The sequence below is a fragment of the Trifolium pratense genome, linkage group LG1 (genome assembly GCF_020283565.1).
Source record: "Trifolium pratense cultivar HEN17-A07 linkage group LG1, ARS_RC_1.1, whole genome shotgun sequence".
Taxonomy (NCBI): Eukaryota; Viridiplantae; Streptophyta; class Magnoliopsida; order Fabales; family Fabaceae; genus Trifolium; species Trifolium pratense.
Window position 1 is genome coordinate 52,122,987 of NC_060059.1, and position 13,663 is coordinate 52,136,649.

The following is a 13,663-nucleotide window of genomic DNA, read 5'->3' on the forward strand; positions in this document are numbered from 1 at the left end:
GTAAAAGATATTTGAGATTTTATTTTATAACTAGTTTTTTCTTCAAAAGGTATGTCACTTTTTCCATACACGTAAAAGTTTGTTTTTCTTAAGCCAAACATGATTCATGATTTATATGTTTCGTTCATCAACAATTCCTTTTCTCAAATGACATTTATTATATATAACAAATCAATAAAATGTTTCTTAAATTAAGGTACGATCTACATACAATTGTGTAGATTAATCTCTTGATCAATGTTTTTATATATACACACCAATAAATCAAACTCTTGACTAAAATAGTTAAAACAACTCAACTATATTCATTTATGCTACACTATGTTGGCATGTAATCGATATTTAGTTACTTTAACATCGGAACAAAATATTGTTTTTAATTAAAGTTCAATTTCATAGATCATTATTTTATATTTAGATCATGAATATATGCTATATATGTTCAGCCAAAAATGATCCCCCATATATATGGACAAATCACTCTCCACCGCTCTTAAGAAAGCATAATCAAATTATAAATTATTTAGTGAATTATCTTTGTCTCTGGCCAAAATCTAAAAATATTATATTTTAGCAAACAAATGAACTATTTTGGCTGTTTCTTTCTATTTATGTAAAGAAACACTTTACCAACCTCCTTTTCCTTTTTATAAACAAATTTTGCTGGCATTGATACTAATCATTTTCTTATTTTTAGAGGAGTCATATCATATAATTACATCATTGAATAATTAAACTTTTTAAAGTGAATAGTTGACTTGTTAACTAAACACGTTAACCCTTTCGAAAGAAAAAAAACTAAACTAAACACGTTAATGTTATATTTCTACCATGGCGGCAGTCACTTTATAATATTATTTTCTAAAATATTTCAAAAAATAATGTGGTGGAATTTTATTGAACGACTATATAATATTTTTTCTTCAAGTTTTAATACTATCAGCACATAATCTTTAAGCTCAAAAATATATATTATAAATGGTTACAAGTTTTATACTATATGTGTCAAAAGTTTTATATTATATGAGAGATGATTCGAAGATATATTTATAACTGGGACAATATTTTCACTATACAAAGTATTTCTTTTATAATTCGGGTTCGATTTCTGGGTGGAACAATTAGCTTTACTTACCTCGCGATTGAACTCTGAATTATTAGGACATCTTTCCTCCAGGAACCTGAGGGTTATAAACAAAAAAAAAAGTATTTTTTTTATAGATGAAGTCTGGCCGTTTTGTAAAATTAATTTAGATCGAATATAAAAATTTAACATAAGCAAATACACAATGTTGCTAAGAAATATATAAGTTATAGTTATATGTCCAAATCATTCATTTTTCTCAAAAATTCAATTTAATCATTGGACCCAACAATTCATTGTACATGTAGAATAAAAAACAAACTACATTATTTTTATAACATTTGAATCCAAGCACATGGTTTCACACTCTATGTAGCAACAACATTTCAATTGAATGTGTCTCTATGTCCGACAACAGACACAACACCGATACAAATAATTACATTTTAATATAAATTTTTAAAAAAATTATTACCAATATCGACGTGTCAGAATCAATCAGGTCCATGTGTTATTTCTATGTTTGAGTACTTATAATTCATAGTTTCACTTTCACCTCAATGCTATGCTATGGTAGCTAAAACTAAAATTTATTGCAGGGGACAACTACATATTTGAGAGAGTGGTAGAAGTGTCATTGTGACAGTTCCTATTAATCTATCTATCTATCTATTCCAATTCCAATTCCAATTCATTGAAAGCTTAGCTTAGTTCCACTTGAGCTTTCTTTCCACAAATCACTCTTGCAAAGAAAACCTTTGTATCACCAACTCTAGCTTTAATCTTCAAGTTCAACTATCACACTTCACATACAACAACATATCTCTAAAAGCACTTAAAAAAAAATCACTTCTTCTATTGTTTCTAATCCAAACAACCACCAATCATCATAATTCTACTTTGTTGTCTATATTATACTTTCAATCTTTAGCATAATTCAATCTCTCAAACCAAGTTTAAGAGGTACACATTTTATGAAATATTTATGATATTTAGAAATTCTGAATTCTCATGTGTTTTGTTTTCCAGATGCATTTTTTTTTTTTGTATTTTTGTGATGCTGATTTGAATTATGTATAATCTTTTTTATTGAATTGTGTGTGTTTTCAATATAATTCAAAGTTTTTTCAAATGTAATTATTTTTTGTGTTGAGTTTGTTGCAGGAGATGAAGATCTAATTCTAATATCTTTCATTATTGTTTTGTTTTTAATTTTAATGAGAAATGTAGCATCAAAATCTGAGACTTTTTGAATCTAGATTTGTGTCAAACAATTCAAGTCCTACTGAATTCTGTTATTTGAATATTGAAGAGGCTAGAAATGGTGGTTTTCAAGAAATGAAAATTTTAAAGAGAATACACATTAAGATGGATCAATGATTCCCATCTTGTAAATTATTTTTTTGGGGTTAATTTTGGAGACTGATCTCGCGATGTTACTGAAATCAATTAAAAGAACCAATGTATTTGGACAAATGTTTTTACATATACACTATCAAGAGGTTGAACTCCGAGTCTCTGATCACATGCTTAAGCAACCCAACCCAGATATTTATCATTTGTGTCATACCACGTCGGTCTAGTCATACAATTTATTGGTATTAAGAATCTAGCTCTTTCGTAAATAAAAAGACTCAACAAAGCAATGGCGTGGATCGAAACCATATACGTTTAAGGAATATTGTAGTTAGCATTTGATAGAAATATGAGGCTAAAATTGTGAACAATTGTGCATATTTTGTTGGATTTTCTATTTATGCTTGTTGGATTATGTTGTTTGTCTCATAAGAAAAAACAAGAAAAAAACAAATTGTTGATCTATTACAACTATTATGTTTAAACTAACATCTATTTTTTGTGACTATTTATAGCACAATGGAATCTGAAAATGGTGTTGTTATGGAAGATGAGAAACATGTTATTGGAGAAACAACTAAGGAGAGTTTACAGAAAGAAATTGAAGAGAATTTAAATGCAGAAATTCAACCCAAGAATGAAGTATCTCAATCCATAGTTGAAATTGATGGCAACAATTCTGCAGTTAGTAAAATCTCCAAACATGCCAAGGTACCATACACAATGTATTACAATTAAATAACGGCTCGGCAATAGGTTGGATCGTGCAGTTGCTGTCGAGGATCCATACTCGTATTATAATTGCTTGTCTTCTAATAAGCAACTAATGATCGCTTACATTATTTGGATAAACAACTTATTTAACGCTTATAGTTTAAGCGTTTATTATATACACTTTTATTTATAAGATATTTTTATAAGGAAAGATAAAAATAAGGTCAAACTTATTTTATAAATATACTATAAGCTATTTTTTATAAACTATTATGAGAGTTTATAGAAATAAGCTGAGAGCAGCTTATAGACATGTTCATAAGTTGTTTTGAATTCTTCCGAACAGTTTCACAAATGTTTTTAGTAGTGAATAAGCTCAAATAAGCCAATATGAACGGACCATAAAGTAAATAATTAATCTTCTTAATTCATGTTAGGAACATGGTTCCAAAAGTGGCGTTGCATCAAAGAACACTAAATCTGCTACCAAAGATAAATCAAATTTGAAGGCAACAACTTCATCATCTCAAACACAAAGACAACAAAACCTTTCCAAGAGCCTTACTTTCCCATCGAAAATAGCTCGTGTCGATGCTATGAAGAAAAGCACTGATGGAATTCTTCTGAAGAAAGAAAATAAGAATGTTCAAGCTGTGTCTTCAACTATTCATTCAAGAAAGTTGACAAACTCAAAAGTGAACTCAAAGGAGGCAAAAACAAACCATGGAAATTCTAAACAAATTACTTCTTTAAAATCCAATAATAGCTTTAAAAATTCTGAGGTAACAAGATTATTTTTATGTAACTTAGAAGCTACATTTCATTTCATTTTATTGGTTTTCATGTTCATAACTTCTATATTATCTACCAGCTTGGAAGGGCTTCCAATGTGAATGCAGTTGCTAAGAGCCATACATCCGAGGCATCGTTGTAAGTCCTAAACTTCCAATTTGATGTTCTTAAGTTATGATTCGTAAGTAACCGCAATTGTGTATGCAATATAAAGGATTTTTAAGCCTCTGCGACCGCAATTGCGGCCGAATCAGCCACATTGTTTGCATTTTCCCGCAATTGCAGCCTCTGCGACCGCAATTGCGGCCGAATCAGCCACATTGTTTGCATTTTCCCGCAATTGCAGCCTCTGCGACCGCAATTTAAAACCTTCTTTACAGTTTGTCTTGGTTATGATATTAGTGATAGTCTAAGGTAGACTAAACTATAATCAAGAATTCATATATCTTTAAGAGAATGTTCACATTTTTGTTTTCTACATGATTGCAGACCTATTGATCAGAATTCAAACCCTGCAAAAAGTGAAAAGCCGAATAAAGAAGACGATGATGTTCATTCTACAACCTCGTAAGATTAATAATATTCTTAGATTACTCATTAGGATATGCATTTGTAGCATTGCCATTTTTTGATGAATGAATTGCCATTCTTTCTTCTTTTTCTTTAGCTATAATATTCATGAAAATTTGTTTCCATGCTATCAGAAGTCTTACTCCTCGTAGGAAAAGCAATGGTTTTGGATTTTCGTTTAGATTGGAAGAACGAGCTGAAAAAAGAAAAGAGGTTCTTATTCAATCCTTAAAGCTTATTGATATTCAATTGCATATATGATAGATATTAATCTTTTTTTTATCATTTGCATTCAGTTCTTCTCAAAGTTAGAAGAGAAAATTCAGGAAAAGGAAGCTGAGAAAAGCAATCTACAAGAGAAATCGAAGGTATCAATGCGAATAACTGATAGATATTTTGTTCCATGAGTTTTCATTGATAGCTAATCAGCTACTTTTAGCTTATTCTCTGCATTTATTTTTTCTTTTGAATTATGGCAGGAAAGCCAGGAGGCAGAGATCAAGAAATTAAGAAAGAAGATGACATTCAAAGCAGCTCCAATGCCAAGTTTCTATAAGGAACCTCCTCCAAAAGTTGAACTGAAAAAGGTAACTCCGCTCGCAATATGAATTCCCTGCATTAACAAATCCGCAAATTTAACACATTATTTTATCTTGAGGTTAGTCGGTTCACATTACACCTTCGCCAAATCATCTGTAACTGATCTCGGCAATTGCTTTTATAGGATTTGCTTTTTGTATATCAATTCAATGTAATATACATTCTGATGTACTTTATCTACTAACTAGATACCTACAACACGCCCAAAATCACCAAAGCTCGGAAGAAACAAGGGATCTGTTGTGAACAACAACAACAACAACAACTCCGAAGATAAGTCTAGTTCTATCCTACATGAAAAGCAACAGCAGAATGATTCAACCAAGGCAAAGACAAAGGGTTATAAAGATGTAAGTTCAAAGAAACCAATAAAAAAAACTCAAGCTAAGATACAATCTCAGGAAATTGCAGTCACAAAAACAGAATTGGATTCTGCAAGGTCTACTGCAAATGAAGGCTCAATAATAATCAACCAAGATGCAAATGCAGATATAAGAGAAAGCATTGAAGAATGTAAAGATCCACCTGTTGACATTTCTGAATATCAAAATGGGGTGGAACTAGAATCACAAAATGATCTTGATCATAACAGTGAACTGGTTTTAATTGAATCCACACCAGAAATACCAGAAATTGTATCCTATGAAGTTACTGTTGGAGTGTAGATTGGTGTATCAGGGTGGAGAGTAATTATGTAAACTCATGATTCCTTATTACCAGTTTATTTCATTATTATTGTGCATATAGAGGTTGCTTCATGTGTCATCAGAAACATGTATTGCAATGAAGATAATTGTTTCTTGTATTAAAATTATTATTGTTTGTAATGAATAGTAAGAAAGCCTTGTTAATTTGTGATTAAGAAAGTTTTTGGTGTTTTTCCCTCTTATTGAAGAAACACTTATTACCATTGCCCTTTGTAGCTTCTCACTAGGAAATGTGGAATATGGTTCTCTTCCAAGTTATTTGTGAAGATAAGCCATATGTTATTGTGTATGCAGTATTCAATGTAACCATTACCTGACTGCAATTTCTAAAAGTTTCAATCCCTCGCAAATCGACAAAAAGACAGATAATCATTGTCATCAGGGACTTGCCATTTTCTCCCTAAACATAAGACTGCTTGAATATAGATTGATTTTTGCAAGTTTTTCCATTTAATTGGTAGAGAAGATAGTTGTAATTTATTTCACAACATAAACCTTTTCCACTCCGTTATGTTTGCGTGTCGAATGCTATGTGAAAAATATATTCAAAATAGGCTTCAAAATATTATAGAAACTGCAAACCATAGAATTATACAAAATGACATTTCTTTAGAAGACAATAACTCGAAATATTGTCCATTTGAATATCAATTTTGCGTTTATTCACTCACGCAAACTAGCATCAGAGTATCGTATAGAAAAAAAATTGGTTCCTCTGTTGCTAGGGACCATGGTTTAATTGTCATTGGATGTTTGATGTCAACGAACATATTTACCTGACACTCCAATGCTTGGAAGGTAATTTTGAAAAAAAGAAAAGAAGGTAACATTGTGTTCATGATTAAAAGTCACATATGTATTTGATTTAGTTAAGCATTTGGCCAATTATGATGGAAAATTCTATGTTGTCAAGCTCCACTTTGAGAAGAGAAATGAGGTGCTCGTCCAAGTGGTACAATGAAATCCTTCAAAAGGTCATACTCTTCCATACCTATTTGTGAACCACTTAGAACCTGCTTCACCAAACCAACACCAGAAAAATGGTTAACAAATCAACGTTGAGCGAAATTATCACAAGACTTGAAATACGATAAGACAAACTTTAAAAATTATAAGATATGATTAATCTCTATATTTGTCATATACGAAATTTTGCAAGCCATCAAATAGCTCGTTCACTTTATTATATGCTGAACATCATTTCCAACAAAAAAAAATGATTGTATGTGCATGGTCAAGAAATACGGAGATGGGGAAGGTGGGTTTTTTATAAAATAAGTCACATGCATGAGCAATTTTTTGAGTACGGAAATTTGTGTGTGCAGCTTGTGGTCAACCTCGTTTCAACTAAAAAGCTACATAGCATTAGTTTTGGAAAATAATATCGAGTCTAAAGCCATGGGAGGAGAACCACATGAGATAAACCAAATTAGAGAGTAAAAAAAAAAAATCTAAGTTATGTGGGGTTCAATTTGTTATGTTCACATTTAGAATCAATAAACAGAGGTGAAGGAAACACAGATAAAAAGTAACGAAAATACTAGCAAATGAAATAATAAGGATCAAGTGTTTTCGTCAGGATATCTATGCAACCTGATATCATTACGAAATGCTTCATGCGCATCAATCAGATTCCTAATTTCATGTCATAGTAATGCATGTAAAATAATAAACCAGCATAAACAAACAGTCTCAGATTGTACCCAAAAAAAAAAAAACAAATGGTCTCACCTTGAGAAACAAGTCCCTCCTATCTGTCATGTATGAGATAAGAACAGGTATTCTACAGACGGACAATGCATCTACAAACAAGAGAACAACCACTTGCCATTGTTTCATTCTGAATCCTGGTAGTGCATCCACAAATGACATTGTCTCCAGCAAGCATACCTAACAGAAAGTCGTGTACATAACCCATCCACCCACATATAAACAAGTAATGGATATATTCAAAAGCTTTTTGCAGTACTGAAATGAGAATAGAATAAGTTAAACCTAACTCTGACAGACAGTCTTAAACCCATGAACTTTCACAAATTTCTGAATTTTGAAAAATAAGGCAAATTAAATTTTGGAACCAAACTGCAAAGGAACAGACAGCCTGGTTTGTAAAGCTCCTACCATGAAGCAAGTATAAGGAACTAAGAAATGGTTGACCCTGTGATATGGGTCAATAGTAACCAGCCTTATCTCGCCTTTACAGAGCCAAAAACCCACAACTCGCTAACATAGTGCCGTGATTACTCTTCATTCGCAAATTTCTAAGGTGAATTTCTATATTTCATCTTTCCATAGAATTATTTTAAAACTAAAAAACTATTCAAACTATCAATCTAAATTAGTTCCCATTCACATGCCAAATTGATGAAACGTGGAGAAATCATTTCAGTGTTTGCTTTCAGCAAAGTGTGTGCGCTATTAGGTTAGGTGCTAAGACAATTGCAACTTGGTGGTATCTTGCAATTATTGCAGGTATCCTACCTAAATTGAACGGCATACAAAAAGAAATGGTTGATTTCCTAATGCATATACAATTAACATTTGTGATTAAATGAAGTTATTTTTTCATTTTCCAGTTTTGTTGATTTCCTTATTTTGTGTGTATGTGTGGATCTGCATTTTTTTGGGAGGGGGTCACAAACTTAATAGAGAAGACTTAATCAATACAGTGTAATATGCATTAGGCCTACCCTACAATTGTAATAAATATTAAATGACTTATTTTAAAATAATAAATATTAAATGACTTAATTTAAAATAATCATTATTTCAACACAAACTATAATAAATAGATAACTTAAAAATCTTACCATCGCTTGCTCTAATGTAGATATTGGTATTGGCAGCCTGAGCTCAGCAACAACTGCAGGTAGAGCTCGAGCAAGACAGCCGGCTAATGTTTGTTTTATTTCAGATGACCGACCATCTGTCAAAACAATTTTGCTAGGATATTCTCTTCCATTAACTGATAGAAATTCTCCATGAAAACTTACATCCCTCCCATATATATATGCCAAAGAAGATGATGTTATCCATGAAAAGAAGGCATTCCACATAGTAGCAAAAGGTGACAACTGAAAGAAAGTTTGGAATAAAAAAAATGGAATTATGTATTTGAGTATACCATGAAAACTTGTACAGCTTTGTATGCTTTTAAAAAAAATATATTAATAGAGACTTACAGTCATACTAAAACCTTCTGGTGGAGCATCAAACCATGAGTCTTCAGAGTCAAACAAATCAAATTCAGAAACTCCAGGTTTCCTTGGCCATTTCAGAGTAACTGAATTTGCTTCTAGAATGTCATCATCGTCCACAATATCTTCCTCAACAGCATCGGGAAGATGTGGCAATATAGTGATTCCAGCTTCAGAAACTGCACAAGATGCATTAGTAGACAAAAAATAATTAGAAATAATTTATATTCAAATAGAAAATCCTCTAAAGAAACATCAATTACCAGCATCATTGGCATCTGAGTCTCCAGATGCAACTGCCTCCGATGCTTGGCTCAATGCAATTGCACAAGCTTCTGCTAACGCACAACGTAACATATCTTCATCATCAGCGGCATCTATATTATCTGCCACACCAGATACCTTTTTAATGTTTCCAAATTCTTTCACTGCACAAAGATCTTTACTCCCAGAACTGTTTGTTTTCTCATCAGCCCAAGTAACAGAGCGACTGAGTTTCTTTTTACCATTAGATTTAAGAGAAGATTTCAGTCCAATTGTTTTATCCATATGAATTTTCTCTTCAACATTGGCATGATCTAAATTGGAAGTGGAAGCATCATCGTTAGTAGCAACAATACTTGTTTCCCCTTTGAGTTGTAATGATTTCCTTTCGGAGTCATTCTGTTCTACATCACATTGTCGTTCCGAACTGGTTATGGAATGGACAACTTTCTTTCCAACAGAAGGATCAAGAGAGGGTTTGAGACCATCTTTACATGATTTGGTTATTTCCTTCTTGTTTTTTGAGGTGCTTAAATTAAGACAACTGTTAAAAGATGTAGACAGATCTTGTATATCGTCATCTTTCCTGACGACTTTATTGCCAACCCTTTTTGGCTGCTCCAATGTGACTGTTGGTTTAATTTGATGATCAGCAGTTTTGTCTGTTTGCCCTGATGGTACTTTTGAAACACTATACTCATCTTGCATAATTATTGTACTCGTGAAATCGAACTCACTGCTAAGTAAACTTTTGCCATCATCCAACTTCCCACGACTAGCTTTGGACCCTGTGATGCACAATCAACAGTTGGAAAGTGGAAAAGGATAAGAATTAGTATCTAAACTATTCCATTTCTCAGATTTAGGTCTCAACTTTACAGTTATTATATCATAATAATCACCCATAAGCCAAACAATGAATATAATACAATAAACAGATACTCTTAAGCAAAAAATGGCAATAAGGCTATCTGATTATCCAGGGTTTCCAACAATTACATAAGACTCCATAAAATTCTCACCTTTTTTAGTTTTTTTCTGAGAACCCTTAGAACTGTTGTCTCTTTTTTTTGGTACATAACCCTCAATTGCATTTGATGGTCCAACCCACTGCTCCAAAGACACCTCCCCATTGCCTGTTTCAGTTTTATCCAGGATTTCCAAGCCGGAAAAACCTAATTTTCCATCCTTTCCAAAATTTTCCGTTGGTTCCAGATTCAAATTCCCAAACAAACTAAGAACATTGTTCAGTTTCTCTGGATCTAAAACTGAGCACCTCTTTTCTTGCAAGCTCCCAGCAAAAGCTTTGCTGTTAACCACACAACCAGAAGAACAAAACATGTAAGTTTCGTGCAGGTCATACACCTTGTGCTCCTTCAATGAAATCCGATATCTACCCTTCCGAGGGCGATCAGCTGGCAAAGCATTGTGGCATAATGGATAACCACACACATTTGTAATGGACCTTTCAGTTACAACATCTTCGTAATCACTCCTAGATATCAAAGATCCAGCTGCAAACAGCTTGTCTTCACTTTCGATGCCATCAAGGAGGGCCAATTGCAATTTCAAAACAGCATCTTTGACAAAAATCGGCTGGTTCTTTTCCATCAGAAGCAAGCAAGTATCTAGAAATTGCATCAGACACAAAGAACACCATAATAAGTTGTTAATTCCAAGAACTTAGAACTACATCACAAGACATGGATCAAGGTAAGTAATTCTGTTAAAGCACTCATCCAATTGTAAGCAACATAAAAGGGAAGAAAAGAATTAATCATTATATTGATGTTGATTAATGAGAAATAAAAGTAAAATTACAAAAATTGTAACAACAATTAAAGATCAACTGTATTCCCCAATAACCCTCACTCATCTCAAACAAAATACCAACAACAACAGTGGCTTGGATATTCCAATTGAATAGAGTAAATGCTATTATAGTAGAAAGAAGAAATAGAGAACTGTCAATTTAGTTCACCCCACAAAGCCCTGGCTCACGTTGGTTAGGGCCAAAACAGCCTACATGGACACAGCCATGTGGACTGAAACAAGCCAACAGACCTCATATTTTTTCAAAACCGTATTAAATTTTAAATAAGCAGACCTAACCCATTCTATGGAATCAGCCCACCCCAGGGAAGAGTAACCCACTTCTACTATTTTCATAAAAGAAATATAAAACTAATAATAGTTTTAAAAAAAAAATATTTACATAATTATTATTAATATCAGCATACAATCAAAACTCACAAGGAAAAGCCTGTCACTTTATACTCAACTAGCAAGGAATTGAACATTACATTATAAGATAATATTAAAATTAAACCACACATTTAACTAAAAAAAAACAAAATTAAACTATACATGATGCAAAATGAAATAGAAGTTTCTCACGCATTTAAATCACTGACATCATGACACAATAGTGTAAAATCTTGTCAAAGATTGACTGACTTACTGGAGGGTTAACACAAAATATTTACTGCAGATTGAGCCTATAATATACCATGACTGCAATAGGACCTCTAGATTCCTAATACTGATCTGTCATGTATAGTTTTAAAAATGCAATGAACATATAGTGCAACTGTGCAAGCATATCTAATGGTATTTTATGAGTTTATGTAAGAGGGCCAGAGATATGGGCAAAGTGTAGACCAGAAAAGGCAATAGATGAAAATTTGTACAAGTTAATTTTATATTGATTAAACAAAAGGTTTTTTCCAGTCCGCAAATAAACTTATGACTGTTAATATAAAAAATAGAAGTTCATTTTAAATTCTAAATTGAAATTATAATCATTCGTTCCTGTAACAAAAAAAATTTGAGCTCTGCCCAATTGCCCTCATGTTATCTATTACCATTTGATACCGCGGCACACCTATATTGTATTAAGAAGTATTTAGAGAAAAATTGAAGTTCATTTTAAATTCTAAATTGAAATTATAATCATTCCAAGAATGTAGAATGTTCATGCAACAAAAAAAAAAATTGGAGCTTTGCTCAATTGCCCTCATGTTATCTATTACCATTACCGCGGCACACCTATATTGTATTAAAAAGTATTTAGAGAAAAAGTGCCGAACATTTAATGTCTCCAAAACCAAATTCTCTAACAAACGCAGACACATAAATATGTATGAGTAAAAGAAAGAACCAACACAACCGGTATTGAAGTTAAATCCAGACAGACGATGAATCCCCTTCCTTGTTATATGAATATATGTACGAGTAAAAGAAGAAAATAACTTACAAGTTGTAATTTACAACTATCGAATAATACAAACAATATTACTCGGCTGTAAGATCACAATTAGTAGTTGAACTGAAGGAAACCTAATCTAAAGTGAAGTCTTTTGTTTGGATTACAATACTTAACAACATTTTTGTAGACCCCTCAATTCATACTCATAAGTTACGAAGCACACAGACACTGGACACGGACACGTCAACACGGATAATATTTTAAAAAAGATGACAGAATTCAATCTAATCATATGTGCCGGTGTCGTGACGTGTGTCTGTGCTTTATAGTTCATCAGTTTTTTTTTTTGAAGGAAGTTCATAAGTTATTTCTCCCAATGTAAGCATTATGTAAAAGCCATTTATTTCTTCTTTGTAAGGAATATGTGTACCTACTACTTTCTATTACAACAATCTGAACTTTAAATAATAACGAAAAATGTTTAAACAATCATAATTTAAGTGAAGTATGAAGAGAAGTTACTGAATCACAAAACTAGAACTGAAATGCATAACTATAAGCAGGTTTAATCACATGAAACGTTTAACGAAACACAAATGGAATCGAAGTGAAGATAGGGCAAAATTGAAAGGCATTTTGATACCTGTTTAGGGTGTGGGATTTGAGTTGAATTGAGTAATTGTTGTTATAGCTGATCGACGAAGAAAAGCAATATTGGATTAGGGATTAAGAATTGAAGAAAAGAGTCTGTAGTGAAGAGGACAGAATGACAGAGTCCGATGCGGCTATGGTTTGCGGAAGAAGGCGGAAAATGACGGAGGGAGGTAATCGGAAGGAAGAGGACGGAAGATAATATTAGTCACAGCTGGAAAATTAAAAAGGACTAAATTCGGAACACTTTATTTATTCACGCATTTTTATCCATCAGGTTACTTGAAGAAAAAAAAAAAAAAACATATTCATTTGATATTTTTAATCTCTATATATTGGCCCAACTTTCATTTGATATTCTCTGGTAAAATCCTTACATTAATTATGTACCAAAAAAAAATAAAAAATCCTTACATTAATCATAAATAAATCATTAAATCCTTACATTAATCATAAATGATTTGATACTTTAATGAGATATATCGAAATTAACGTATTATGAACTTTCAAAAAATGAGTT

The 13,663-nt window shown here is 32.2% G+C and overlaps 2 protein-coding genes across 2 annotated transcripts; one reads left to right on the top strand and one right to left on the bottom strand.

Annotated features, from left to right (window-relative positions):
* The first annotated feature begins 1,453 nt into the window (after positions 1–1,453).
* On the top strand, positions 1,454–5,982 carry LOC123909195 (protein WVD2-like 4). Its single transcript, XM_045959985.1, has 9 exons — positions 1,454–2,047; positions 2,956–3,151; positions 3,592–3,936; positions 4,026–4,084; positions 4,436–4,513; positions 4,651–4,729; positions 4,813–4,884; positions 4,996–5,103; positions 5,305–5,982. Exons 2-9 carry the CDS (start codon positions 2,960–2,962, stop codon positions 5,779–5,781), a joined length of 1,410 nt encoding a protein of 469 aa, XP_045815941.1. The 5' UTR covers positions 1,454–2,047; positions 2,956–2,959; the 3' UTR covers positions 5,782–5,982.
* A 536-nt stretch (positions 5,983–6,518) lies between these two features.
* On the bottom strand, positions 6,519–13,446 carry LOC123909201 (putative RNA polymerase II subunit B1 CTD phosphatase RPAP2 homolog). The gene is made up of 7 exons (XM_045959995.1): positions 13,136–13,446; positions 10,307–10,912; positions 9,284–10,072; positions 9,006–9,199; positions 8,634–8,897; positions 7,555–7,713; positions 6,519–6,836 (listed from the first exon to the last, which is right to left on the bottom strand). The coding sequence occupies exons 2-7, from the start codon at positions 10,893–10,895 to the stop codon at positions 6,732–6,734; spliced, it is 2,100 nt and encodes a 699-aa protein (XP_045815951.1). The 5' UTR covers positions 10,896–10,912; positions 13,136–13,446; the 3' UTR covers positions 6,519–6,731.
* Between the last annotated feature and the right edge of the window lie 217 nt (positions 13,447–13,663).

Coding starts and splice junctions, on each gene's coding strand:
- LOC123909195 (XM_045959985.1), top strand. CDS start 2,960: ATGGAATCTGAAAATGGTGTTGTTATGGAAGATGAGAAACATGTTATT. Junction 3,937..4,025: donor ATAGCTTTAAAAATTCTGAG/GTAACAAGATTA, acceptor ATTATCTACCAG/CTTGGAAGGGCTTCCAATGT. Junction 4,885..4,995: donor ATCTACAAGAGAAATCGAAG/GTATCAATGCGA, acceptor GAATTATGGCAG/GAAAGCCAGGAGGCAGAGAT.
- LOC123909201 (XM_045959995.1), bottom strand. CDS start 10,895: ATGGAAAAGAACCAGCCGATTTTTGTCAAAGATGCTGTTTTGAAATTG. Junction 9,200..9,283: donor CTCAGATGCCAATGATGCTG/GTAATTGATGTT, acceptor CATCTTGTGCAG/TTTCTGAAGCTGGAATCACT. Junction 7,714..8,633: donor CTACATTAGAGCAAGCGATG/GTAAGATTTTTA, acceptor ACTTTCTGTTAG/GTATGCTTGCTGGAGACAAT.